This window comes from Pezoporus wallicus, unplaced genomic scaffold (genome assembly GCF_028554395.1).
Source record: "Pezoporus wallicus isolate ANWC-B61680 ecotype Strahan unplaced genomic scaffold, APGP_CSIRO_Pwel_v1 contig_11693, whole genome shotgun sequence".
Taxonomy (NCBI): Eukaryota; Metazoa; Chordata; class Aves; order Psittaciformes; family Psittacidae; genus Pezoporus; species Pezoporus wallicus.
Window position 1 is genome coordinate 37,399 of NW_026642504.1, and position 27,262 is coordinate 64,660.

The following is a 27,262-nucleotide window of genomic DNA, read 5'->3' on the forward strand; positions in this document are numbered from 1 at the left end:
ACAAGGGGGTGCAGATGCGGGCTGAAGGGGTTCTTTGGCCCCTGGGGTGCACACAAGGGGGTGCAGATGCGGGCTGAAGGGGGTTCTTTGCCCCCTGGGCTGCACACAAGGGGGTGCAGATGCGGGGTGAAGGGGTTCTTTGGCCCCTGGGGTGCACACAAGGGGGTGCAGATGCAGGGTGAAGGGGTTCTTTGGCCCCTGGGGTTCACACAAGGGGGTGCAGATGCGGGGTGAAGGGGGTCTTTGGCCCCTGGGGTTCACACAAGGGGTGCAGATGCAGGGTGAAGGGGGTCTTTGGCCCCTGGGCTGCACACAAGCGGATGCAGATGCGGGGTGAAGGGGTTCTTTGGCCCCTGGGGTTCACACAAGGGGTGCAGATGCGGGGTGAAGGGGGTCTTTGGCCCCTGGGGTGCACACAAGCTGGTGCAGTTGCAGGGTGAAGGGGTTCCTGTGGCCCCTGGGGTGCACACAAGGGGTGCAGATGCGGGGTGGAGGGGTTCTTTGGCCCCTGGGGTGCACACAAGGGGGTGCAGATGCGGGGTGAAGGGGTTCTTTGGCCCCTGGGGTTCACACAAGGGGTGCAGATGCGGGGTGAAGGGGTTCTTTGCCCTCTGGGATTCACACAAGGGGGTGCAGATGCGGGGTGAAGGCCCCTGGGATTCACACAAGGGGTGCAGATGCGGGGTGAAGGGGATCTTTGGCCCCTGGGGTTCACACAAGGGGTGCAGATGCGGGGTGAAGGGGTTCTTTGGCCCCTGGGGTTCACACAGGGGGTGCAGATGCGGGGTGAAGGGGGTCTTTGTCCCTTGGGTTGCACACAAGGGGGTGCAGATGGGGGGGATCCCGGGTACGGTTCCTAACCCCCCCCCCCGCACCCCGCGTTCAGCCGTGCGCGTTCCCGCGGTGGGGCGGCGCGCTCCAGCCGAGCAGCGCCCCCTGCCGGCCACGCCTCCGCCCCTCCCCTGCGGCCGCGCCCCGCCCGGCGTGCGCTGCGCGGTGACGTCAGCGGCGGCGTGCCCCTGCTCCCGAGCCGAGGAGACCCCGCAGCGAGTTGCCAACGCCCGGCGGAGACTCTGAGGTGAGCGGAAGCACCGGAGCGGGCACGGAGCCGTCGCGACCCCGCCGCTACCCCGTGCCCTTGGGCACCCTCGGCCGGCCCCGCCGCCGTGGGCCGGTGCGTCCGCCGCGCGAGAGCCCCCCTCCGCGCCGTGTGTGGGGGGGCCTCTCGGGCAGCCGCCGGTGGTGGTGGTGGTGGCGGTCGGGGGGGGGGCAGCCCTTCCCAGAGCCGCGGAGGGATGAGGGGGTGCGGCTCGGCCGCGGTGCCGGTGCTGGGGCTCGGCTCGGCTCTGCCCGGGGGGGCGGCGGCGGCCGCGCCTCCCCTCCCGTCCCCTCCCCCGCTTCCTGGCGCGGCGGGCGGCGGCCGGACCCTCATCGCTTGGGAGCGGCGGCAGGAAGCGCTCCTGCGCGGGGTGCATCGGCCATGGCGGGGCCCGGCCCTGCCCCGGCTGCGGGCTCCTGCTCGGGGGGCTGTGGGGTCCGCTCAAGGGCCGGGTTCTTCCGTCGAGCTCTGCGGTAGCGCTGAGCCGCAGCGGGGGTGCGGGCGCTGTTAAAGGCTCAGCCTAAGCTGTATGCGCTGCGAAAAGTCAGTTCCCACACGAGAAGGAGCTGGGAGGCGCTTCTGGGCTTGCGCTGCTCTCGGTTCGAGGTCTTTGGCTCGCTCAAAGGCCGTCCCAGCGCCGGTGATGCCGCTGGTTTTGGTTCGGGAGGGAGCCGGTGCTGCCTCGAGGGTTGGTGTTGACATATGTTTGTCTTTCTCCTTCGAAATCTCATCGCGGTGTGCATGCTGCAGCAGCACGTCACCTAGCTGCGGTTTAGAGGTTTGGTTTGGCGACCTGGACTTCCAGCTGCGGGTTTCCCTGTGCGGGTAGAACTCGCAGCTGGTGGCAGCAGTGGGAGACACTCTCCGGCCAGGTAGCTGGGAGCAAGCAGCGGCACTGTGAAACCTGTGCTCGATGGAGGATTGCAGATGGACAGAATCCCTGGTGTCCTGGCTGTGTGGGTACCCCCTGTGCCTGGACAGAAGCACGGGGAAGACACGGCCTTAACCAGGAGGCCATGTTAGATGACAACTGGGTAGTGAGGAGCAGTTTGGTCTGGCCATCTGTGATTGCCTTTGTCTTGTGTTCATGTATGCCTTTCCTTCTTGGAAAGGAGATGCTCGCTGCCTTCATTCAGGGCGTTCAGACTCGGTGCCCCAGAGGCCCTTGGTTTTCCTTGCCTTTTTTTTTCCTGAAAGGTATTTAAAACCTGGCTCAAGCTCCTTGTGTTGCTAATAGGAATAACTCAGGAAAGCACTTAAAGCTTCTCTCTCTTTCAGGATCTTATGCAAACCCAACTTCAGATAGCAAGCCTTTGTATTCGGCTAGCTATATGTGGAAAATCTGCTTTGTAAACTGTTCCTTCTGGTTAGGCTAGGATGATGGGGAGGGCAGAATAGGCAAATGTATACCTGAGACACAGGTCTTGTGGATGCACGTAAGACCTGAATCAGTGTATTGCTAACTAGAAGTGGTTCTGCGTTTAAGCTGTTCATGTGTATGCTTCAGTAACAATGAGGAAAGGGTTTTTTAAGTCTTGGCAAGGAATAAAACCTACTGCGATGCAAGATAAAACATGCTTGTAGTTTGGTAACGTGTTGTAGGCAGAAATCTTAATCGTCAGATTTGCATACTTTGAACTTGGCTATTCATGACCTGCCACTGATGCTCTACATACATTATAGGCCCTGCTTTGGGGGTGGTTGTTTGCCTCAAAGTTGTGGCCTATTCTGGGGGAAGTTTGTGGTGTTTTCACCGTAGAATAGAAATGCCCTGGAAGTCATGGAGTATCTGAAATGGAAATGGCAGAGCTACTAAAAGAACAATAGTAAACAGAAATGGAGCCCATCTGCAACTGGTTGGGATTTCCCTGATGAGTGTGCAACTGGGCTTTTCTGACTTTACGGGAAAGCCTGTGAGAGGCTGATGTTAAGTGCAGCATGAAGTTGACTGCAAATCCTGATGTGACAGTTCCTCCTGGTTAAATGCACCTGTAGTACTAAAACACATCTCTGAAGTTGTATGAGCACAGACAGCTGGTCATCTTAAAACCTTCTCAACAGCTCCCTGTTTCCCTGCAAGCTTCAGAGTTAATATAGTGTGGTGGTGCCACTGGGTTCCAGCTCTGCTTCTGGCTTTTGAGAACTTGTACAAGAAATGAAGATGCATTATTGCAGCCGAGGTGTGTGTAACCTGCTGCTTGCTGATGCGGGTGCTCACAGCTTCTGAAAGTCGTCCCTGGACTTGTGTATTTTAGCCCTCTTTTTGCCTGCCTTTTGTGGTCACCGCTTTCGCGCTGTCATTAGGCTCAATCGTATGGATTTCAGTGGTCTGAGCTTCTAGAGCAGTAGCCTGCAAGGAGGAGTTGTGGGGGATGTTGGTGTCCTTGCTTTTGAGGCTTCATTCCTGAGGAAAGAACAGCACCTTTTTTTGTTGAAGATGAAGGTGCTGTCAAATTAAGTGGAACTGAATCTGGTTTCTGGTACTCCAGGTAGCAAGAAGCTTTCTTTAACCGCTTGGCTCCTCTGACCCTACTTGGTAAATGCAGGTGAACCCTCTCCCCCCTTTATCCTTTAATATATGACAAATAAACCAACTTCTTGACTAGGTAAGCTTTTATGCTGAGTTTTAAAGATACTCAAGGTATCTTTACACTTCTGCAGCCTGTTATGTGATTAGGTGGCTTCCTTCAAGCCTTGTTTAAAAAAGCTTAGACAATATAGCTAATGGTATGCATCAAAAAGGACTGTCCCTAGGAATGACAGGTGAAACCCTTTCCAGAGCTCCCCCTGGGGCTAAAGCCCAGCACAGAGTTATCCTTCCCCGTGTACATCAGGCTGCATCCTTGTGATGGGTGCAGGTAAATGTCTGAGGTGGGTGACAGGGTAACACGGTGTTCCCAGCTTCTGATGCTGCAACCTTTAGGTTGTTCTTGGGTTGAAGAACTGGGTTTGTTTACGCAGCCTTGGGTGTGCAGTAAACCTGCAAGGGGCAGAGTTTCCATGTTGTTGTTGTGTAATTAATCTTTGTTATCTTCCTGTTGACTTTCAGATAGTGATGTCTATTTTGAAGAGTTTCAAACCTTCAGGATACTCTTTGGCCTGTTTTGAGCTGTCCTTTTCTTGAGCTGGATGGACCTTTCTTCTAAACAAGTGACATTTTATAGAGAGAAAACAAAAGAGTTAGTTTTGCAAAAGCTTCTAAACCCTGTTGTTCTGTTTTAAGCTCTTGTGCTGCTGATCACCCTGCTACTTTTGCATGTTACAGCGTAATTCCTAGCAGGAGAGTTGGTCTGTGCTCTCTCTTTTCTTGTTGTGAAAACCCAGACTAAACCCATCATTAAAAAGGTAATGTGGGGGCTTTCTCTGAGCCTTTATGTGTGGAAGGAGTGTGCAGGGACTGGCTCATCACTACTAAGACTTCTCTGGTTAGGTTGGTGGTCTCAGCACGTGTTCTGTTAAGTCTAGACCCAGCGATGGCAGGGGAAGGTTTTACCTGGCTCGTGCAGTGTTAGGGACAGGCTCTGTAGTGGGAGGGGATCCTGGCATTCTGCAGCCATAGCAAAGGCTGCCAGAATTGTCTTGGTCTGTAATGAGCTGCTTTGAATTGCTCAGCTCTTCTCAAGTTGAAAGATGCTGTGCTGTGTCTTTGGCCAATAACGAGTGTTCTGTTTTGGGGGGGGAAAAATGACAAAAATGCTCCTCGGCTCTGGATGGAAGGAAAGAAGGCATCTGCCACCTCATATAGTGATGTAGCTGTTTGTGTTGGGGCAGCTGGGGCTGGTAAACAGCTCAATGCAAGAGGGCTTGTTGTGGGAGGGCTATGTGCTGGCCTTGGCTTGGGCAGCGGCGTGCTCTGCTTGTGGCCGAGCTGGAGCTCAGTGATCTGAGGTTTTTTAGTGTTTGTGAAATGTTGCTGAGCTAAGTAGCTCCTCTCAAGCATCTTCCATCTCCTTACTGCTGAGAAATTCCTGGTTGCCTGATGGTGTCTTGGTCCTGCTGCCTTGGCCATGGTGCTGTGCATATCTTGTCTTGTGTCTTGGGCTGCTCAAGGGAGGGTGGTTCCAACTGCTCTGGTTCCTTCCTATGGTTAGGTGAGCACAGGGCAACCTGTCGTGCTTCAGTCTTGCTGAGTGTTCCAGCTACTTTGTTTTAATAGAATCCCAGTGTGGTTTGGGTTGGAAGAGACCTTAAAGCTCATCCACTTCCAACCCGCTGCCATGGGCAGGGACACTTTCCACTAGAGCAGGTTGCTTCAAGCCCCTTTGTCCAACCTGGCCACAGCTTCTTTGGGCACCCTGTGCCAGCACCTCAGCACCCTCACAGGGAAGAACTTCTTCCTAGTGTCTGAACTAAATCTACCCTATGTCAGTTTAAAGCTGTCACTGTCTGGCAAAATTGGCTTTTGCAGTGTTTTTTAACAGAGCTTTATCTCTTTAGTCTTCAGACAGTGTGGTGCTACTCGGTCTCTGTCATCCCTGAACACACAGTCCTCCTGTGGTGCATGGAGCACCAGCAACTGTCCCACTCCCTGAGCTGTGACAGGAGTGGAGTGGGGATGATCTCTCACAACTGATGCGCCTTCAGGGTGCTTCCCATTATGCAAAAAAATGTGCCTCAGAATAGAAGAACTTCTGCCAATGTCTGTTTTACTGCTGTTAAATGTAGTTGGCCATGGGTATGAAGAGAGAAACGTTGAAGCTGGTGAGTGCCATGATATGGCTGTATAAGCAAAAAGGTCCAGCTTGTGTATTTTTAACTACTAACAGTATGAAACTAGGCTAATAAAGATAGTTCTTTTTAATGCAGTGTTAAAAAACTGAACAGGTTTTTGTTGTATGGTTTGTGTGAGACAGCTTCTTGTGTAGGGTATATAAGTGAAGAGTAATAATGAAAGATTAAAATGCCTTTGGGAGAAGAGGACTTAATGTAGGCCCACATACTTCCCAGTGTTTAATCTGAGGCAGGTTTTCCCAGTGCTGCCAGCTGGTTTTGGCAGTGTAAGCTTACCTGGAGTGGTAACAGAGGAGTTGACACTTTTGCTATTTCCTGTTGAGGTGGTGGTAAAGGAAAGGTTGTTATTCTGAGCCCTGAAGTGGGACAGGTCAGCAGTGCTGGTGCTGGGGCAAGTGGGCAGATGTGGTCATGGCTGCACTGACCAGCCTGCATGGGCAGCTTGTTTTTGTTTAGGACTACAGTGGATTGAGAAGGCTTTCCCTTTCTGTTGGAGTTGTAGAAACATGTTATGGTAACTGAGGTTCATGCTTTTAAAATTCCCCCGCCCAGCTATCTTCACTTATCTGGTGTGTGTCTGCTTTACCAGGTTGTTTTGGGGAGCCTTTAGGAAGATGTACAAAGCAGCTGTTAGTTCTCACATGGTTAGAAAAAGAAAGTTGCATTAGACATAGAAAACATCAGTTGATCTCAGTTTCATTTTTGAGAGGTCTCTTATGCTTCCTTGGTAATTTGGAGTAACTTGTCTAGAAATGTGTGCTTCAGAACCACAGAGCTGTTGTGATACACGTGCTCTGTTAAGTGACAGACTTGGGGATGCTCCAAGATCCTGGACACATACTTTGTCTCAAACAGGGATTGCTGTAATGACAGCAAACGTTGTGGCTTTCAGGAGCAACATCACCCCCAGAGCTGAATTGGGGCTGTCATGGTGCTGGTGTGGCTACGTCAGTGGTGATCACAGAATGGTATGGGTTGGTCTTGGAGAGGGACTCTTCATCAGTGACTGCAATCGCTACAGCAATAGGACAAGAGGAAATGGGTTTAAACTTAAGCAGGGGAAGTTCAGGTTAGATATAAGGAAGTTTGTGAGGATGTGAGATGCCCAAAGCAGTGGTAAATGCTCCATCCCTGGCAGTGTTCAAGGCCAGGCCGGACAGAGCTTTGGGTGACAGGGTCTAGTGTGAGGCATCCCTACCCATGGCAGGGGGATTGAAACTAAATGATCTTAACATCCTTTCCAGCTGTATTCTATGATCCTATGGAAGGGACCTTGAAGATCGTCCAGTTCCAATGATGATAATCTGGTGTCTCTTCACAGAGTTGGCTTTTGTGTGACCAAGTGTTTCCTGTTCTTGCATCGACACCAGGTTGAGTCTGTGGGTGTGGGCTGGTGGGACACAGCCCACCAGCGTGCTCCACTGCTATGGGACCTGAAACCAGGACACTGTGGATCTGAATTCTCACCCCAATTCTTGTGTTTGTCTTGGCAGCCACTTGTAGGCCCTGTGTCTCTCAGTTAGATATCTTCCATCTAAACCAAATAGCCACACTGTGTTTCTGAGGCAGTTCCCATGTGGAATACAAAAGGCAGGGACTAAAGGATTGTCTGACTTGTTAGTGGCAATCAAGCAAGCCACAAAGCAACCAAACAGTATTTAAAAAGGATATGTTTTTCAGGATCCTGAACTGATGTGGTACAAGACTGTTTCTTGAGTCTGCCCCTTCTGCTTTTTGCAGGAATTGCCTTGGACTTCACCATCTGTCTTGCTCTAAAGGAGTGCAACTCCTGTGCTGGTGTGTAGTTTGACAGCTTTTTAAATACCCAGGCTTTAATGCTCAGCTTTGGGAGCAGATGCATTTGTGTATTGAGGTTGTGTGCCTGATACAGGCTGAGCTAGGGGCAACAGACAGGTGACTTTGGTCACCAGGTGGTTCACATCACAATATATTCTCTTAAATTTCATTTACCACATTAATACCATAGAAATGGCAGATGTGTGCAGGTCCAGGGTGAGAGCTCCATGAAGAAGATGATTCCTAGCAGGCTGAAAGGTGGGCTATGGGCTGGAAGATTTGGGTGATGTCTGGAAAAGGCCCCTGGACACCTGTGGAGGAGAATATCAGCTGTGGGGAAGAAGGCCAGTGCTGGCCAAAGAGAATACTGGCCATGCTCTTGAAGCCAGTTTTGCCTTCTGTGCCTGTTTGTCTCTCTGGAGTTCAGCTCTGAATCAGAGAGCAGCTTCTCTTGGTGTTTTGCGTCGCAGATTTGTGGTAATATCAATGCACTGAGAAGTCCAGGGTCTTTTAACTGTCTGGTTGACAGCTGAACTTCACCAGTGTGGTCTTTTCACCAGAGGTTTGTGATTTCTGATGGAACTGGTGCATTGTCTGCAGCGATCTTTGTGGTGAAGCATTTGCTGTGCCAGGTTTGTGTTGCAGATACGCAATCGGAGCCTTCTCTGCATAATGCTGGTGGGTATCTCTGGGGGGGAAAGCATGACTGCTGGGGTTGTAGTAGCTGATTATCTCCCTCATGCCCTTGATCTGGGAGACTTGTCACTTTGGAAAGCAGCAGGGTTAGTTTGTAGTAGGGATAGAGGAGATGGCAGAGGGAAAGGACCTTGAAGTGGTAGGGCAAGGGTGCCTTGAAATGCGTGTGATTAACCTAGGAACCAGTGATGAAATACAGACATGTATTTAATAATGTGTGTGTGTGTGGGGTTATAAGGTAGGAAAGCAGCGTGGAAGGGTAAAGTGGTTAGCACATCATGAGTAAAATCCTGTGAATGTCGTTACTTCCACTGTGGACTCCCAAATGCTTTGACCCCACCGTGTTACCTGAGTGACCTGTTAGTGTAAAATAACCTTGTTTGGGAGGGGAAAAAAAGGTCTTATTCCTGCTTTTCAGAAATGGATCTGTTTGATCCTTTCCAACAGGATCTGGAAGCTGCGAGGGGCTGGTTCCCCTTGGCCTCCTAGGTAATGGTGTGTACTAAACAGCATCATGAAATGGCTCTGGGTCATCAGGCAGTGGTTGCAGCGGTACCTGTGATGAAATGGCAGCAGTTTCAGGCCTGCCTGAAAGAGGAAGCTGTGGTGCTGCTGAGGCTCGTCAGGAAGCTAGTGCAGGATGTGCAGACAGATTTGACAGCTGGGTTTCCTTTGCCTAGGAGAATGGGCACATTTCAACCTGAAAACAGACTTTGGGTAGCTTAAAAATAAAAGGAGTCTTAACAAGCATGAAGGCTTATGGTTTCTGCTTCAGATTGCTCGTAGAGCAAGAGTAAAGGCAAGATCCTGCAGATTCTTACCCCTTGGTTTAACAGGGAACACTGATTGTGTACGAAGAGCCAAAAAATTCACTTCATGTTTTGCAGTCAGTAGTTCCTACAGCTTCTAGAATGTGTTGCAGCTACTCTGAGTTAGAGACTGATTTTAGAACTGAAGAGTTCCTGTAGTAACAGCATGTTTCATGTGCTTCCACTGAGATGGGAAGCTGAGGCTTGCACAAAGGGGGTTGTAGTCCTCTGTGTTGGGGTGCACGTGGGACAAGGTTTCTTGCAACTTGTGCTTAGTGAATGGGAGCATGCTGTAGGTACTGTGTATCTCCAGCCTTCTGTGACCTATCCATGTCTCTTGGTGTGTGCACAGGGCAAGAAAGTAGAACTCCAACTTTTCCTTTGCACTAGGAAGGATTATAGATCTACACCGCATCCTGCTGGGACTTGAGTTTAACACTTGCATCTCTGTTGCCACGTTTTGGGATTAACCCTAAGTGCAGATCAGCTCTCTGATGAAAGCATGAGGCTGTAAAATGGGCCAGTTCAGTCTGGAGCAGGGCCACCCGATGAATCTGCTCCAGCTCACAAGGCTTTGTAGTCGAGTTTCCAGGATGCTGGCTCCCAGTTCTCCTGGGTTCTTCTGAGTTCTGTGAAGTTCTGTTCGTGTAACCACGTGCTGAACCGATTAAAATCCAGCAAGTGTTAGAAGCATGGTCAGTTAACATGTGCTGTAGTGAAGAGCTGATGTTTTTGATTACCATACAGAGAGGTTTGAGAAATCAGTTCAGTGTGGGTTTTTTTTTTAAGTCTTTAGAACTTGCTGGGCAGCCCTAAGTCACAGTGGCTGGTGTTGCCTTCCCAGTCTTTATCAGCTCTTCTCTCTGGGCTTGGCCCGATGGTTTATGATTACATGGCTCAAAATCCACCCCCTGCACTCAAACTGGGATGACTTCAGCGCTTTCCAGTCTGTTTCAATTCCCTCAGATACTTGAAACTACTCGGTGTTTTCTAGTCCTGCTGGGTGTTGTCAATGTAGACTTCCTACTAGCTGCTTTGGAGGGGGAACAAACCCCAAACCCTGGACTTTCTTTCTTTCTGCCTCTTTTGGTGTTGCATTCAGGGGATGACTTATTCTGTAGTTGTATCTCATGTTGGATTAAATCACTTTTAAACCCCAAGTCCATGATGTAAGTATCTTCAAAGCTATTCCTATGGAAGAGCAGGTCCCAGGATCTAAGCTCAAAAAATGAGCCTGTTTTCAGCTGTCTGCTGTGGACTTCTTAGAAGTGGAAATCATGAAGTGGCTCATCCAGCTAATCTAGCAAGCCGACTAATCCAAGGAAAACAACTTATTCAACATCTCCACTTTCCCATTGGTAAGCTGTTGGAGCCCCATGCTTCAGACTCGTATCTGTTTTAACCTTAGGTCATCTTATTTCAGTATTTAAAGATAAAGTTATATATCCATTAAGGAAAAAAAAAAGGGTGAAGGGATCCCTTTACCTGGATATGTGCTTAAATGCATTTGGTCCTTTAAAGATGTGATCCTGAAGTGTCTCTTTTGGTGGTGGGGCAGTTAAATAGTGGTATGAGAGGGGTGGTAGTTGCGTGGCACATACAGAACTTCTGTGAGCCGGTTCAGTGCTTTTAATGGTCAATTATGTTGATACCTTCCTTTAGAAAGGAAGAAAACCAGCAACCAAACAGGAGTGAACTTGGGGTGCAGAGTTGAGAGGAAGCCCTGCTTTTATAGGAGATATTCTTAACGTGAACTGCTGGTGTTCTCTGCGGTGTGAGGATAACTGTGTACATAAAGATGGTGTTCACTGTGAAGGGCTGCTACAGGAATAATGGGATCCACAGGCAAAGTGTATGTGTGTGTAGCTTGTGCTTTGTCTTTGCCCTGAGCCCCTACCAAAGCCCAGCAGCTTCTCCCCCAGAGCCAGTGTGGGCACTGGGCTGTGCTGAGGTGGGGAAGGACGTGGAGTTTTGCAGCGTATTTGTTTGAGCTGATGCGCTTTCTGATGCTGTGGTTCCATTTTGTTGTTTGCTTGATGCTCTCTGGAGTAAGAAGTTTTAAAGAGTAACACTAAGCATATGTTTATGATATGTGAACACATGGGAGGTTTTCTTACACAGTACAGACTGTTAAGATGTGTAGTTAATCATGGATTGGTATGGAGCAGTGAACATAGGAAGTGCTTCAGAGTCTGGACTTTTCCTCTAGCGTGGGTTCTGGGTGGCTGAAGCGGATATGAAACTGGAGTTATGGATAAACAAGGAAATAGAAATAGCTGGGGCGAGAAGGTAGGAAAGGAGATAGAGCAGGAAGGGAGGGGAAGGATAGGGAATGTCTGGGATGTCTGCTGAGGGGTGGAAAGGGAGCTGGGTTTCTCTGAAGGGGCTGTTAAACTGGAGGTGGATGGGCTCTGATGCCCTCTTGGGTGGGCAGGGCCGGCTGGGACAGGGGTTTCTGGCTCTGGGGGGACTGTGATGAATTCCAGTTCAGTTCAAAAGGCATCTGAGCTGTGGCAGGGACACCAGTGTGAGTGGTGTTTTGTATTGCATATATTGGCTCTGAACAGGGTTCAAGGAGGCTGTTCCCTGTACTGTGCAGCAGCATGGCCCAATGGCTGGTGGTGGTGCCCTGTTCCATGGGGGAGGCAGCAGGGCAGGCTGGTGAGTTGGGCTAGTTTTAACATGAGTGTGTTTGAGTTGTTACCCATGCCTGGTACCTGTCTTGATTTGCTTCTGAAATCTGCTGAACAAGTGACCCTTCCCTTTCCACCTTTGCTGGGAGCAAAAGCCTGTCTCCATGTGAGACTGAGCTGCTCTGCTGCCTGCCTGCTTTCTGGTGCCTTTTTTAGTCTAAAATGTTTTCTGTGCTCAATGCCACCAGCATAACAAGGCCCATCTATGCAGCACCTTCACAGCTGGGGCAATATTGTCTAATACTGCCTAGATACAAACCTGACCTGAATGCAGAAAATGTTTCTTGAAATGGAAGCAATTGCTTTGTCCATCTGAGTAAATGTGTTCAGTTTTTTTGTAGCATTAATGAAGGGCCTGTTGATACGCTTCGCTGGTCATGTGCTGGCTGCAAGTGAGGTCTGCTGCATAAATCAATGGGTTCTGTTATTCTGATACTGAAACACTTAACAGGGGAGCCAGTACAAGAGGATTTGCCTGTGCAAATCCATCATCTTTATATGTTGGAAGAAGATTGTATAAATGGAAATGTATAGACGGTGGCAGTGGTGTTGTGAGTGTGACATTCCAGATGTTGCCTGATGTTCTGCTCCAAGAGAGCCTTTGCTGCCACTTCCTGTACTTGACTGCTTGTACATCTCCCTGTGGCTGGTGGGGATGGTGGTGATTAGTTTGCTTCTACAAGTACTGTTTGTAGGAGCTCCTGAAGTTGTTTATTATGAAGGTAACTGGCTTTGTGTAAATCTCTGAGCATCCCTGCAGCATCCGAAACAAAACTGAGTGCTATAAGTTTAGAGTTACCAGTTACGTTTCGCTGCAAGTGTGATGCTGTGATGTGTAGTATCAAATCATGCTGCAGCTGGGACCAGAGCACTCAAAAACCTGGAACTGCATTGTGCTTCCAGATCCCTCTGAGACATGAAGTGCCCCCATGCAGAGTTCAGTAGGGGTCAATTCAGTTTTAATGCAGTTACCCCCACCTGAGAGCTGTGGTGCCATCCGTGGGAGGGTAAAGCACTGCCACCATCCTGAGGGTGAATTTGCTGCAGAGGCTGTCCCTTCCTGTCCTCTCCCCCCCAACCTGGCAGGGGGTAACTCGGTTTGCAAATCTGTGTTGCTGTAACTCAAATATGGAGATGTTGAAGGTCAGTGGGGGCTTTGCCTGAGGCTTGTGGGGTCAGGATTTCACACCTCTGTGTGGGTGAATGGCCAGAGGCTTGGCACTTCTTGCATTGAAGTCATATATGGATGAAGGGCAGCAGTGTCTCGCACTGTAGCTAATGTCTGGAGGAGGTGCTGATGGCAAATACTGATCTCGTTCTTGTGCTGAAGGCTGTGCTGGAACAGTGTGAAGGTAACTGGGTGCATGATGGCTTTGTAATGTCATGGGAGTAACTGGATTCCCTGGGAACTGGCACCCCACTGAGCTGTTGGCCACTTCAAAGTGGGGATAAACGTACATGTTAAGTAGCAACTTGAACCCGAAGGTTGTAGAACTGTACTTAGGCCTTAAAAAAGGTGAGGAGAGGAGGAATTAGTCATGTTTACTTCTGTCTGTACCTGCTTATTTTTATCCCATAACCTAGTTTGAAAGGTGCTGCTGCTGTGTTTCTTGCTGAGCTTGCTTTACCCAAGTGCTCTCCAGAGGGCACATCTCCTGGGAGGCACGTGTGTTACTGGGCAGCTCTTGGGACCCCAGCTCAGACTTTCAATGCCTCTAAGGCTGGATGCTTCCCTGCATTAAAAACAAAGCTGGAAAAGCCTTGAAGACGTTTTTGCCCACCTCTGGGTAAGTAGGTAAAAACAGTGACTGAATTTACCCAGTGCTCCTTCGCGGTGCAGAGAAGTGACTGCGCCAAACATAGTCTGAGATGGTGCAGTGTATGCTGTGGGAGGGGTCTGGTGTTGAGAGGAGGTATTTGCATGTATGAAAATGAGCAGCTTCCTATTGGATGTGTGATGGAGGCACAGATATACCAGGAATGTCTTATTTTCAGATCCCAAACGTGTGCTGTAGGTGGTTTGGGCTCCAGTCAAAGCTCACTGATGATGTGTGCTGCTATCTAGTGAGTGTGAGAAACATCTAAATGTGTATATCTCCTTTTTTCCCTAGGTTCTGTTGGAGCTGATATTCAAGTAGACTTCAGCTATGCAGACGATCAAGTGTGTAGTCGTGGGTGATGGTGCTGTTGGTAAAACCTGTCTCTTAATCTCTTACACAACAAATAAATTCCCATCGGAATATGTACCAACGGTAAGTGTGCCAACGGCTCCCATAGTCCTGGGTCACATTGGGGTAGGGCAGCAGGAGCTTCCTTCCTAACTAACCTTTGGGCATATCCTAATGCTCATTCTCGCAGCCTGCTTTCCTCTTGGAGACTAATACATCATGGGAGAGTAGCGGTTGCTCTGATATGCTACTGCTGCCCATCTTTCATGCTGTCTGGTGATGCTGGGCTGCCTTTCCTCTATCTAGGCAGTTCTTGCTGCTTGACTGCTCCTCAGAACCTGGGTTTCTGTTTGTTGATGCCGCCAGATGGGATTCTGTGAATGAGATAATTTGCAGTTGTCAGGACTGTGAGTGGAGAGCAGGCAGCAGGAGCACCAGCTCTCAGCCTGCTCCCTCAGCCCTTGCTACACCTTCAGTTTTAGGGAAAACAGTATTTATGTTGCTAGAATAGCCAGGGTCTATTTTTAGATGCTCATTTTTGCTTTGCAATCCAGAGGTCTTGCTGTGAGTTACAAAGTGTGGCTGGTTAACTGCAGCTAAGCTTGAGAAATAGGTTTGGATTTAGACTGTGCTGCCTCATTCATTTGTACTTCCAAATATCTGCATAGTCCTTGGCTATTTCTGAGTAACCTTTTCGAGTTTTGCAGGCTTGTCGTTCTGAGATACTGAATCCCTGCCTTATGTAAAGCTCAAAGTGGGAGCAGTTTGCTGCCTGCCTGTGGTGTGTGCATTATCTTTCTAACAGAAGAGTGCTTTTCTTCTCAATCTTGCATATGCTGATACAGCTCGGGCACTCAGGTGGTTCAGTGTTTTAGTGAGGTTGCTGCAAGACACTTTGACATGAGTTTTCTCTGTTATGACCCAGAAAGGCCATCATCTACTGATAAATGAGTTGAAGAGTTTTTTGAGGTACCTCAGACAAATTTGGATCTGGAAATGCATCACAGAGAGGTTTAGCACCTGCTTTTGAAAGGGTCAATCATCTTTTGTGCTATTATAAAGCAACTTAAAAGAGCAGAGGGCTCCTCTGAGGTGCCAGGTAGCTCTGCCCATAGCTCTTTTGGAATAGTCACTTCTTTATAAAGATACCCTCTGTGGAAAAGAAGCTGCAACAAACATCGTTGCCTCTTTTGGGGGTATTGGCTTTGTCCACTACCCAGAGCTTTTCAACTTGCCAACTTTGAGGTTTGTTAAGAATAGGACAGGCTTCCACAGAACAAAAATGATTGTATTTAGTTGTGGATCAGGAACTAAAGACGAAAGGACTCTCAGACCCGTGTTCAGGTTGGATGCAGTGGCCACTGTCAGGAGCCTGAGGGTTGTGCTGCAGGCATGGGGACCCAGGTTCAGCCTGTCTCATGGAGGTCCTTTGGTACAGATCACTCAAGAAGTTGTATTTGAAACTGTGTATTGCCGTGCTCAAGTTTTTGAGAGTGGTGTTAAGTATCCTGCTGTGATGCTCTGGGACAGCCACATCCTGTGCTGACCTGTGGAGCTCTGCTTGCCCTATTTAAGCTGTTCTTTATGGTCAAGACAAAATGAAAGTGGGAGTTCAGGCAGCGAGTGTTTCTATACTTACCCCTAGTGACATGATCCTTTAATTATGTTAAAAAATGCTGTCATCTTACAGTGTGTATTTTGAAAGCTTCTGAGTTTGTCCTGCAGATGGTGGTACTGTCTGTCTGAAAATCCCTGCTAATGCCTTCCACTAGAGGAGGTTGCTCCAAGCCCCATCCAACGTGACCTTGAACACTACCAGGGATGGGGCAGCCACGTCTTCTCTGGACAAACATTGGAGAATACACCAGTCCAGATTGATGGATGAGTTTCTTTAACTTGGCACTGTGTCTTGCAGCCCTCTCTCTTGTTTGAAGCTATTTCCCAGTGGGAGATGGGCTTCATACTGCTGGTTACACATGATTTGTCACCTGCATGTTCTTGATGCCATTGCCATTATCAGAAGGGACAGCGAGGGGCATGTCTGTGGAGAGGCATGGGCAGGTTGGGGGTGAGTTCTGTCACACCAAAGCTCTGGGCTGTCTGGCACTGGCAGGAGTTGGAGCTTCTTGTTGGGCTAATTCTTCTTCTTCTGCTTTTTAGCCTGTTTGGCACAGTCCAGGGTGAAGTTGTCTGTGGATTATGCTGTGAGACTGCAGTGGGTCTGTCTGAAGGCCAGCCCTGTAACCCTGGCCAGCTTGGGGCTGAACCCCAGACCTGTTAGTAGTAGCTGTACCTTAAAAAGCAAAAATGAAAAATCCCATTTTGTAGATAGAGAGCTTGAGAAATGAATCCTGATGCAGGGGAGTGCTGATTCCCCTAAAGGGCAGCTTCAAGTAGTATTATTGACTCCCTGTCCACTGCAAAATGAGGAGTGTCTTTGGGGGATTAAGCTGCTGACCATCTTCGGTCATCTGAAAGAAGCTTTGAAAGAGCAAATGCTCTGACCTTCAGCATGGACCATCCAGTTTCTTGTTCTGACCCTGGCAGTAGCTGAGTTCCCATCCTGGTCTGTTCTTTCAAGCCTTGAAGCAGTAGGCATGGCATACTGAACGTGCTCTGTGAGGTGCTTCCCACCCTCCTCAGCCCCAAGACCTTAGTCTGGGGTGCTCCGTGAGGCAAACCCAGTGTGCTGTGTGAAAGATTGGCTGCAGGTAGGGAGGTGGGGGTTGGAATCTCTTGTACTTTAAAATCTTGAATGCTGATCCAGTATAGTGTGCCAGGGGTGGACCTCTGCTTCTGCTGCTGTTCCTGGGGATATGCAGCTGCTTTCTCAGTCCCTGTGGGTTGTGAAGAGTTGGGAAAAGTCAGCATAGTGTCAGGTACTGCTGTGAGCAGGACAGTCGGGTGGAGGGGAGGCAGATGGAGCTCTTGGAATTCAGCTTTGAAGCACCGTCTCACTGGTCTGTTTTTAGTGGGATTTTTCTGAAAGACCTAAGCTCTTCCTAAAGCCCTGTTAGTAGGTGCATGTGACTGCTTATTTCTCCCTCACTTGCATGAAAAGCTTTTTGAGATGGCTGCTGGCCTCTTCCAAGTGTTGTGGGTTCATTCCTTCTACTGTGGGAGCTGCTCAGACTCAGTTTGGTGCTGAAGCCGAACTTCCCTGTGCTCACTCGGAGCTCTCTGCTGGCTTGGGGTGACCTTGGAGCACAGTGCAGGTAAAGGTGGGTCTTTTCGTGGCAGTGGGAAGGATGTTTTGCCAAGGGTACTTTCTGAAATGCTGTCTCCTGTGGTTCTGAAGATCAAATGGTTCTTGAATGAAGGATACTGACCTCAGACAGTTTACTCCTTTATGTGGGTGTTGAAGGAGGCGGCTTTGGGTAGCTCCCTGTGCTCAGTTGTGTTGTAAACAAGTTACTGGGTGAAACCCTTTCAGCATAATTAGCTTTTGATCTGCCCTTGAGGACAGGACTGTTGTGCCAGCTGCTGTACAGAGACAATATAACTTAGGAGCCAGATTCTCCACTTAGTGAATTTGACACAGACTGATTTTGACCATCTGTAGTGCTTCCTCCAAAGATGGAAGATAAATTCCTGTTGGAGAGATGGGCTCTATAGAATTCCTTGGATGCTCGCAGAGACGAATGTCAGAGGGCTCAGGTCCTGTCAGAAGCAGCCCCACAGCTCTGTGCCCTGAAGGGCAGTGCTGAAGTTTATCTGTTCAGTCTCTATGGGGATGTGTTCTATGTGTCACACCAAGTGTGAAGGTGGAGATTTGTGTGCAGTGTGGGAAGTCTTTTTGCAATTACAGGCAAGAGCTGTTGCAGGTGTTCTACTCAATGGATTTTCCCCTGTTACCTGCAGTCGTATACCCAGTGTTCCCTTGCTTTAGATGCCTCATGGAAGCAGCTCCTGCATCCCTATTCCAGATTGAATTGTCCTGTTAACAGCCTTAACAGCAATAGCACTGTGAGCCTCGGGGCTTCTCTTACCCTGTGCAGGTGACTTGCAACGAGGAGCCCTGGCAAGGTGAGTAGGGTGCTGGTTTGAGAAGTGGCTTATTCACATCCTCTTGAATGTGTTTCTCTTGTTTTCAGGTTTTTGATAACTATGCTGTAACGGTGATGATTGGAGGAGAGCCTTACACCCTGGGCCTCTTTGATACTGCAGGTGAGAAATCAACTGGTTGGGTCTGTGTCACTGCCCAAGATTTAGCTGAGGTGATGCTGACCATGAAGACATACAGTTGATTATGTTTTTTATGAAAGGGAAAGATACTCCTTGATTCGACATTCTTGACCTTTGGGGAGTTGCTAAATTGAGTTCTTAAACAAACCAATAAAGCCCCCAAACAAACCACAACAGCAACCAAATACCAAACCAAGAAAACGTTCCACTTGCTTTATAGAGCTGTTTTATTGTGTGACACCAGATGACAACTTTGGAACTTTCACCTCTAATCAAAGTATCAAATCACCTCCAAACCTGGAAGATAAAGGGTTTCTGCATTTTTCAACAAAACTAAAGGAGGAAATCATGTTGTTTAAAATACATGGATTGTGTGTGGGTTTTGTTTAGTAAACAGCCTATTTTTGACCAAATGTCAAGACGGAAGGGAGACCCTAGGGCAGCTTCCAGTGCCTAAAGCTGCTGACAAGAAACCTGGAGAGGGGCTTTGGACAAGGGCCTGTAGGGACAGGCCAAGGGGAATGGCTTTAACCTGCCAGAGGGGAGACTGAGATGAGCTCTTAGGCAGAAGCTCTTCCCTGGGAGGGTGCTGAGGCGCTGGCACAGGGTGCCCAGAGAAGCTGTGGCTGCCCCATCCCTGGCAGTGTTCAAGGCCAGGTTGGACACAGGGGCTTGGAGCAAGCTGCTCTAGTGGAAGGGGTCCCTGCCCATGGCAGGGGGTTGGAACTAAGGTCCTTTCTTTAGGGTTTCTTCCAACCCAAGCCATTATATGATTAAACCCCCTATTGCTAACTGTTAAATTAAAAAGAAATTCTTTGTTTTGAACTTATGCTATGGAGACCAAGCTCTTTGGAGTAGTCTGTTAATTGCAGTAAGATGTTCCGATCGGTGTTTGGCTCCTCTGTGTCCATGGGGCTGTAACAAGCTGTGTAGACCTCCATCTTCCAGCTGCAGATCTGCCTCCATTGAGCTGTCCCAGGTGTTGAGTTAGGTCCTTTAGGATCACAGATGTGTGTGCTCTCTGTGATAGGTGAGAGAGCATCAGTTGTTCAAAATGCCTCAGATCACAAGTTTTTGATTTGGCTCCCAGTGAGTACAAAAGCTTCTTCAGGCAGGTTTGCTTCTGAAAGCAGAGTGCTCAGTGAACTGAGCAGGAGGAGGCTTAAGAATGAGCTTGGGCAGTGTTGAGCTGGTGGGGCAGTGCCCTGCAGGCTCTCTCTGCCTCTGCTGGACTCAGGGGGAGGAGCCTGGCTTCCCCTGGAGCACAGCCTGGCCTGGATTGTCTGTGTGTTTCTAGGGGAATGCTGCTGGATGCCTGAACACACTCGCCTATAATGGCAGCATTCTCTTCTTGCTGCCTGGGGGATACCTTCCTCAGTGTTCACAAGCTAAGTCGGAACCTCCTAGTGATTGTTCTTCCTCCAAACTGCAGGGTTTTTTGCAGGGAGATGAAATTCGATGGCACAATACCTGTAATGAATGGAGGAGGTGCAGAACACCTCATCTACAGGCAGATCCCCGTTCAGCAGCTGTTCTTTATAACTGAGGAGAGTGTGATGCACTCTGAGGGTGTTTGATCTAAGCATTCATTACACATGCTTCTGCCGGATTCCCAGCTCCCTGCGCTGTTAAGCTGCTCATTGTTACACAGCAACTGAATGATTTCTGGATTTGAGAACTAGGATCTTTGAATGTTTGGGTTCAGGGCATGTGTATTTGCTTAAGAGTTAGGATTAAACACAATAATGCTGTTGTGCTGAAATTTGCATTCTGATTGCCTGCAAAGGGCAGATTTTTCACTGTCTGGGGCTAATACTGTGTCAATTTTCTCCTCTGTAGGTCAGGAAGACTATGATAGATTACGACCACTCAGCTATCCACAGACAGATGTATTTCTGGTCTGTTTTTCAGTGGTGTCTCCTTCTTCATTTGAAAATGTGAAAGAAAAGGTTGGTTGAGTTCTGCCTAGAAAGACAGCAGCCACAGTGGTTTGGAAGTATGTCAGGAGTTAGCTTATTTGTTACTTAATTAGTAACAAATACTGTGTCTTCTCTGTCTTTAGTGGGTACCTGAAATTACTCACCATTGTCCAAAGACTCCTTTCCTGCTTGTTGGCACCCAAATTGATCTACGAGATGACCCCTCAACAATTGAGAAACTTGCCAAGAACAAGCAGAAGCCCATAACTCCAGAGACTGCTGAAAAGCTGGCCCGGGACCTGAAGGCTGTCAAATACGTGGAGTGCTCTGCACTGACGCAGGTGAGGGGTGGTCTTGGACCCTTATTGCTTGCTTATATACCAGGCTTTTTTCAGTTATGGGGAAAACCAGCTTAGTATGGATGTGAAAGGGTATAAGCTCTGTTCCTGGTGTTGACATTGTAGCTTTCTCTTTGTCCTGTTGTTCTAAGGCACAAGGACTTGGCAGCGGTACAAAGAAAATCGGCCTGTGCAGATTAGGCACAGCGTAGAGGGTGATGGAGGAGGATGTGTTTGCTGTTATGGCTTTTGTGCTGGAGGACAATAGCTACTGAAAACTTAGGTGTGTTATGGATAGTAAGCGGGACACAGAATGCAGCTCGCTGCTGAAGAGAGCAGGCAAAGGCAAAAAACTTCTTGAAGTCAGTACTGGTACTTCTGAGACTGGAAGCAGTTGTGAGCTGCTTTCCTTTCTTGTGCACTTGGTGGGGAGCTGTTTCCCGTGTCCGTCTTAAGGTGGAAGTTCTGTTGAAAGAGAAACTAATAATAAAATAGCTCTTAAGATGTGAACATGATGATGTTGAGTGAACTGACTTGTGAACATGAGTCTAAAGCCAACAAAAATAGCTGCTTTGAGGCCAGGAAACCTGATTATCCTTTCCCTTTAAGTTAGGATTAGTAGGGTGGGGTGGATGGGAGCCATCGGCTGCCTCGCTGATGTGTGGCTTTGACTTTGGGTGCCCTGGGAACTTGATCTTGCGTGCCTGGTCTTGCAGAACTGTGACAACTCTTCAATAGATTCCTTAATGCTACTCTAAAGAACTTGCTCCTACCTGATGTGCATGGAATTAGGGCTGCACAGTGTCAAGTCCCTCACGTTTTCAGTTTTGTTATATTCATCTCTAGTATCTTCAGCACAAAGCTTTATTGCTAAGCTTCAAGAAGCCTGAAGTCCTGCCTGTCTTGCACCTTTTGCCCAGATTGCATGTTGATTAACAAAGCTTTGCCTGGCTGTTTGCTGGAGGAGGAAGAGGCTTTGATGGAATTGTGCAGGAGGTGGTGTGGTGAGGCACACAGTCCATCCTGGGGAATCCTTGATCCAAAGGTGCTTTTGGCTGTGCTTCCCTACTGCTCACATGCAAGCTGAGAGTTAATTGTGCTTGAGCTGTACTTCTCTTAGATCTGGTCACCCCCAGAGTACCATTTTTAGATGGTGTCTGGCACATCCTGAGTCCTGCTGCTGATTAGAACCTGTTAGAACCTGTCAGTTGGATTAATATGTACCAGGACCGTTTTGTCCTGTACTGCTTACTGAGATCCTTTCCTCTGTAGCTTTAAACTTGCCTTGTTTAGTCTGCTTAAATTGCATGGAAGCACTTAGAATTACCAGAGAAAGAGGGGATACAATTAAAAATGTCAGTGTTTATCCATTCTCATTTCCACATAGACTAAACTATCTGTTGCAGAGAACAGCCTCATGAATTAGAAGCTCAGCCTGAATTTCCTTCAGAGCACTAGTGCTCGTGTACCCATTGATGGTTTTAGGAGGGTGGCTTTCTTAGCTACAAAGCAGTCACAGTAGCTGGTTTCAACTGAAGCTTGACTCAGTTGAATAGTTCAGTCTCTCCTTACCTTGGCCTTCATCTCCACAGTTCACCTCAGCAGTCCAGGGTGGCTTGTTCCTTCCCAGCTAATTTAGAAATGACTTTGACACCATGGTAGCAAGTGATCATAAAATCATGGAGCCAGAGCATGTTGTTGTTTTTCCTGGGAGCAAGAATTTGCTTGTTGTATGGAAGAGCCAATGTTCTGGAGTCAAGAGGCTGAGTTATCTCCTCCTCCCTGAGGCTGGATGCCAGCAGTACTGAGGAGACAGTTCTATCCCTCCTTTCCTGGGCTTGTGAAATCCCTTTTTTGTGATGAAAGCACTTCTCAATGTCTGTCTTTGTTTTTCTACATAACAGTACTAAATACCACTGTAAAAAGTGGGTGACACTTTGCTTTAGGAAATGGTGACTGACAGACATGACAACTAAACAGACTGTAACACTTGAGTTAAATGCGTGAGTGGGCTTCCTGAAGCTCAATGCTGGTACCTAACACAAGGGAGAACTTTGAATTCAGCTCCTTTCCTCCCCCTGATGCTGGGTTGACAGTTCTGGCACAGTCAGATTTATGAAGTGTCTTAAACTGCCTGCAAAGGGAGGTGAAGGAGCCTGACCTCAGCCTTGTCCCAGTGCAGCACAGGAGCTGTGGTACTTTAACCACTGTATCGAGGCCCGTGTGCCAGTGGTATCAAACCCAGGTCCTTTCCTGTGGTTACTCTTGGTTCATCCAGGCTTTTAAGCTCACTCCCACTTCCACAAATATTTTGTCTCTCTCCTGTGTTTTTCCACCCCCCCCTTCCTCTTCCCTTCTCCATTTTATTGCTGGATTCTTCAAAACAAATCCCAAATTCTGTCTTCCAAATTAATTTCTCCTGTGCAATAGGAAAACAAGAGCGGAATCCCCGAGCAGAACTAAGGAAGCATGTTTCCCTGACTCCTGCCCTGCCTGCATCCTTAATCTATCTAACAGGGCATAATGAGTTTATACAACAGCTTTATTCTTGCAGGGCAAGAAAATCTAATTAGTGCTCAGCCTTCCCATAGGCGTTATTGTATGATTTATCTCGGGTCTCCAGCTCTTCTGTCAGCTCATTTAAAAAGAGCTGCTGGGAGGATGTACAGAATGGCTGCACATGGTGATTTCCTTAACTTCTGTTCTCTCAAGTATAATCTTGCCTGTAACAATATGGACTTAAATGCTTCCAGATGGAATTGCCTTAAAGATCTCCCATGTAAAACAAGATTAAAGACCTTCTAGAAGGGATGTACCAGTCCAGCCTGTGAGGGAGAAACCAGTTACATTTGAATGATTAAAAAAGTTAATCTTCATTTTGTTGTTGACAGGAAGTCATTGAAGTTTCTGTTTGTCTTGAGCTGGGCTCAAGCAGTTTTGAACTTGAGAAGGCTGCTCTCATGACAGCAGATTTAGGCGAGTCCAGTTAGCGTGGCCGGAGCTGGGTTTCACCGTTGGCATTAGTGTGGCTCAGCAGAGCTGCAGCTCCCGTTGTGCTACCGCAGGTGCAGTGCTTGCCTCGTGCTCCAGTGTAATCCCTTGCAGCCCCCTTGCAGCTCTCTGACTGCTTGTTGGATCTCAGTCACTCCAGTCCTAATGCTGTTCTGTCTTCCCATGACTTGACTGGTTAGACTGGCTTTGGTACTGAGCTGAATAACTGACCGCACCGTTACCATGCTGGCTCCTTAGCAGCACCGGTGAGGTGTCGCATCGCTGCTTCGGGGACTGGCATCCAGTGTCTGAAGGTGGTGACTGCTTCACCAGAGAGGTTCTGCTTCGATCCCAGATCCTGTTTTGTCAGCCATCTGGAGATCTTCAGTTATTCAGGGGCTGAATTCACAAAGCACAAGGAGTTTGGAGCCTTTGCTCTGGACTCACTGGGGTGGTTGGGAGCAGTAAGCCTGTACACTGGAGGCACTTGCTTACCCACTGTGGGTGACTGCAAAAGGTTTACCTGACCCTTTGGATCCCTGTGGTGGGACCGGCTGCTCTCCACTGTGTTTATTGCCCTGTACTCTCCCCACGTGTGCGTTCACAGTGAAGTGGAAACCACCATTTCTTGTGCAGCGCCTCCCACTCTGTGTTCCTGCCAACTGTGTTTGTGCCTCTGCCCTTCTTGGGGTTCGTTTTGTCTTAACTTGGTCCATCACATGTTCTGTCTGTCTCTAACACTGACTTCTGGGTCATCTAAATGAGATTTCCTCCTGGGATCTACTTTGTTTCTTACAAAGTAAATCTGTTTGCTGCCTCTGTGAATTCAGCCTGGTCTATCCTGAATGCTCTTTGTATCTGCTTGTTTTTCTCTAATCCTCTAACCTGGCTGCTGTTTTTTCTCCTCCCCTCTGTCTTGTAGAGAGGTCTGAAGAATGTGTTTGATGAGGCTATCCTAGCTGCCCTCGAGCCTCCGGAAACTCAGCCCAAAAGGAAGTGCTGTATATTCTAAACTTTCTCCTTCCCCTCTTGCTGCTGCTTCCTCTGTCCCACTACTGTAGAAACCTGGTTAAAACATGAATAAAACCACCTTGATTGAAAGCTGTTGTGCCTGTTACCACCTTAGAGCAACCTCTGTATTAGCTCTGGACTGAAAACAATACTTAAGATCTTTAGTAAACTGTTGTGATGTGGAACATGAACTGGACTCGCTTAACTCTCTGCTGCTGGGGTTGCCAGATGTGGGTAGCTTTATAATTCAGGGGGAAAGGATCTGGTTACATCATTCTTTAAAGAAAGATCTAAAGAATAAGACATGATGCTTGATCTTCCTCAGTCCAACTGGAAGAAACCGCTGGGTGTGTTTTCAATCTCTACTTGTGACTCTTGTTAACTGTATTTGCATGCCAAAAGTACCTGAACCGGTGATCTGCAAGTGAGCTGTAACGTGAAGGGTTTTCTGGGTCTCCTTTGTGCAGTGAGATGTTTTTCTGTTGCTGTTGCTTTGGCTGTCTGTGCTATGGTGGAGTATTTGTCGGTCCTGGGGGGAAGGAAATCTCAATGTACTTGCTACTGCTTTATGAACTGTTAAAATTCTTGCTTTCACTAACATGGTAGAGCTCTCCATTTCAATAATAGAACCTTAAAGCCTGTTACTGTAAGATGTAAAGCTGCTTCTTACTATCATGCTTCTGATTTTTATTGTTTTAAGGAGAAAACATCAATTGTAGCTTGTCTTTCAAGTTTGAAATTAAAAACTGCAGTTGTTTGTATAAATGACTGATGAAGCTTTATTCTGATTTGCACTTCCTGGCTTCAGTTTAACACTTAACCCTGCGTCCAGTGCCCGCTCCTGCTCCTCCATCCCGACTCCTCCGGTACCATCCACAGCTCCTGGGCTCTGCCTGTGGGTGCCTGGCACCGGAGCCTGCCCAGCACTGGACTGGGGCTGTTCTCCTGCATGTCTCTTGCCTTGTCTCCTCTCCTTCACACGGGTGTCTGCTGCTCCGGATCGGGCTCTTCCATTTGAATGCAGCACTTCCTGCTTTGTCATTAGCATGTGAAATGTGTTAGCAGCCAGCTAATGATAAAAATTGCCTTAAGGAAATGACTTTGGTAGGTGTGCATTGCTTCGTGTGAAGTATAGAATCATGGAATGGTTTGGGTTGGAAGGGACCTTAAAGATCATCTAGCTCAACCCCCTGCCGCGTGCAGGGACAAGTATACACCAAGTGTTCTGGTCTGGTCTCAAAGGAGTCGTGTTCCCATTCAGAAAACCAGGTGCTGAAGCACAGCAAGGCGCTGGGAAGGAGCAGAGGAGGCTCTGGGAGTTGTAGGTGGCAAACCTGGGCTCATCATTCAGGGGGTTCTCTGCCGCTTGGCTTTCGGTGCTTGTGTTTGTGTGAAAGCTCTGAAATGAGACTGCCCCTTTCTCTCTCTGCCCCTTTCCAGAAAGGCCTAAAGAATGTATTTGACGAAGCGATATTGGCTGCCCTGGAGCCTCCGGAGCCGAAGAAGACTCGCAGGTGTGTGCTGCTATGAACATCCCTCCACAGCCCCTTCTGCAGAGCTGGTGTTTGATGTCGTACTAAAAGCAATGTTTAAAAATCAAACTAAAGATCCAAATTTTAAAGTTTGTTTTTCGCAATAATGACAAATGCCCTTCACTTCCATCCTCCCCCCCAGCCCTGTGTGAGATGAGAATGTTAGTGTTTATTCCCCAGTGCCCCCTCAATTCAGTTAAACTAGTTAATTTTGAGTAATTCTCTATTACCAGAAAACACTGATCAGTACTAGTTTTTTATTTTGTTTACTGTTTCTAATTTGTTTTTTGTTTAAGATCCAGGCATGCTTGTGATGACTTTCTCTGTAACAGACTAATTCTGGGCTGCTTTACTGCAGCCTTGTCCCTTAGGCCAGTCTGGCAAGACTTAGTTCTGGTGGCAAGAACTCGTGGGGCTGTTCTGCAGCCAGCCAGCAGCCTGGGTGTGAGCAGACTTGAGGGCTAAAGACAGACACGGCAAAGTAAAATGTCCCAAGCTGGTGCTCCTCTAAGGAGGAGTGTAGAAAATGTATCTGCATCTCCTCTGAAGTTGCCTTGTATCTCTTCCCCTGGCTTTCCACCGTGCAGGTCATAAATTTCTACCCCACCCTCTAAGTTATGAAGCCTTAGGAATAGGAGAATCCTATTCTCTGGATGCACCATCAGACTTGAAAGTAGCTTGCCAGCCTCTTCTTAATCTTTGACATCATAAGCTTTTGTCATGTCACGGAGAGCTGCACCTTTTTAAGCATGCCCAATGATTCCGTTGGCTCTTAACAAACCCATCTTCTGCCAGTCCTCAATTAGAGAGAAATTAATTACAGTGACCAGCACATACACTGCTGAGAGAACCTGCTGTGGGTTCAGATGAGTTCTGGAGCTGGCCCTGGTGGTGCATGTCTTCCTGGATGGCTCAGCATCCTGCTGGGAGGGGTGGAAAGGGCAGACCTGTGTCAGTGGGAAGCAGCTGCAGGGAGGGGTTTCTGCTGTTTGGGTAGCACCATGTGGGGACCAGTGAAGGGAATCCCCTTTCTCTTCGTTTGGCTCCTAGGTACCCTTGAACCCATCAGACGGGCTCCAGCCCCCTGAGGTGTGTGCAGGGTCTCCCCACACTGACTGCACCATCGTAGGGGTTTACCACAAGATTATTTGGCCTTGCAAATTCAAAGTTTTTTAAGACTTAGGGAATCTTCTCCACCTCCCAAAATTCCAGTTTCTTGTAGACTCGGTAGTGTTGAACCAATGCTTTTTCATGTCTAAGTTCTTTGTATATGCATTCTTTTCAGATGTATTA

General features: G+C 48.3%; 1 protein-coding gene across 2 annotated transcripts; it reads left to right on the forward strand.

Annotated features, from left to right (window-relative positions):
* The first annotated feature begins 969 nt into the window (after window positions 1–969).
* CDC42 (cell division cycle 42) lies at window positions 970–26,058 on the forward strand. 2 transcript variants are annotated; one of them, XM_057430763.1, is made up of 6 exons: window positions 970–1,078; window positions 13,937–14,077; window positions 18,088–18,160; window positions 20,018–20,127; window positions 20,241–20,438; window positions 25,878–26,058. In XM_057430763.1, exons 2-6 carry the CDS (start codon window positions 13,973–13,975, stop codon window positions 25,965–25,967), a joined length of 576 nt encoding a protein of 191 aa, XP_057286746.1. In that variant the 5' UTR covers window positions 970–1,078; window positions 13,937–13,972; the 3' UTR covers window positions 25,968–26,058. The 2 variants fall into 2 exon arrangements, with proteins under 2 accessions (XP_057286746.1, XP_057286745.1); XM_057430762.1 differs by lacking the exons at window positions 970–1,078; window positions 25,878–26,058 and adding an exon at window positions 24,349–25,205.
* Window positions 26,059–27,262: the final 1,204 nt, after the last annotated feature.

Excerpts from the sequence above, each read along its gene's own strand:
- CDC42 (XM_057430763.1), top strand. The coding sequence starts at position 13,973 with ATGCAGACGATCAAGTGTGTAGTCGTGGGTGATGGTGCTGTTGGTAAA. Across the intron at positions 20,128-20,240 it reads TTGAAAATGTGAAAGAAAAG|TGGGTACCTGAAATTACTCA; the intron begins GTTGGTTGAGTT and ends CTCTGTCTTTAG. Across the intron at positions 20,439-25,877 it reads AGTGCTCTGCACTGACGCAG|AAAGGCCTAAAGAATGTATT; the intron begins GTGAGGGGTGGT and ends GCCCCTTTCCAG.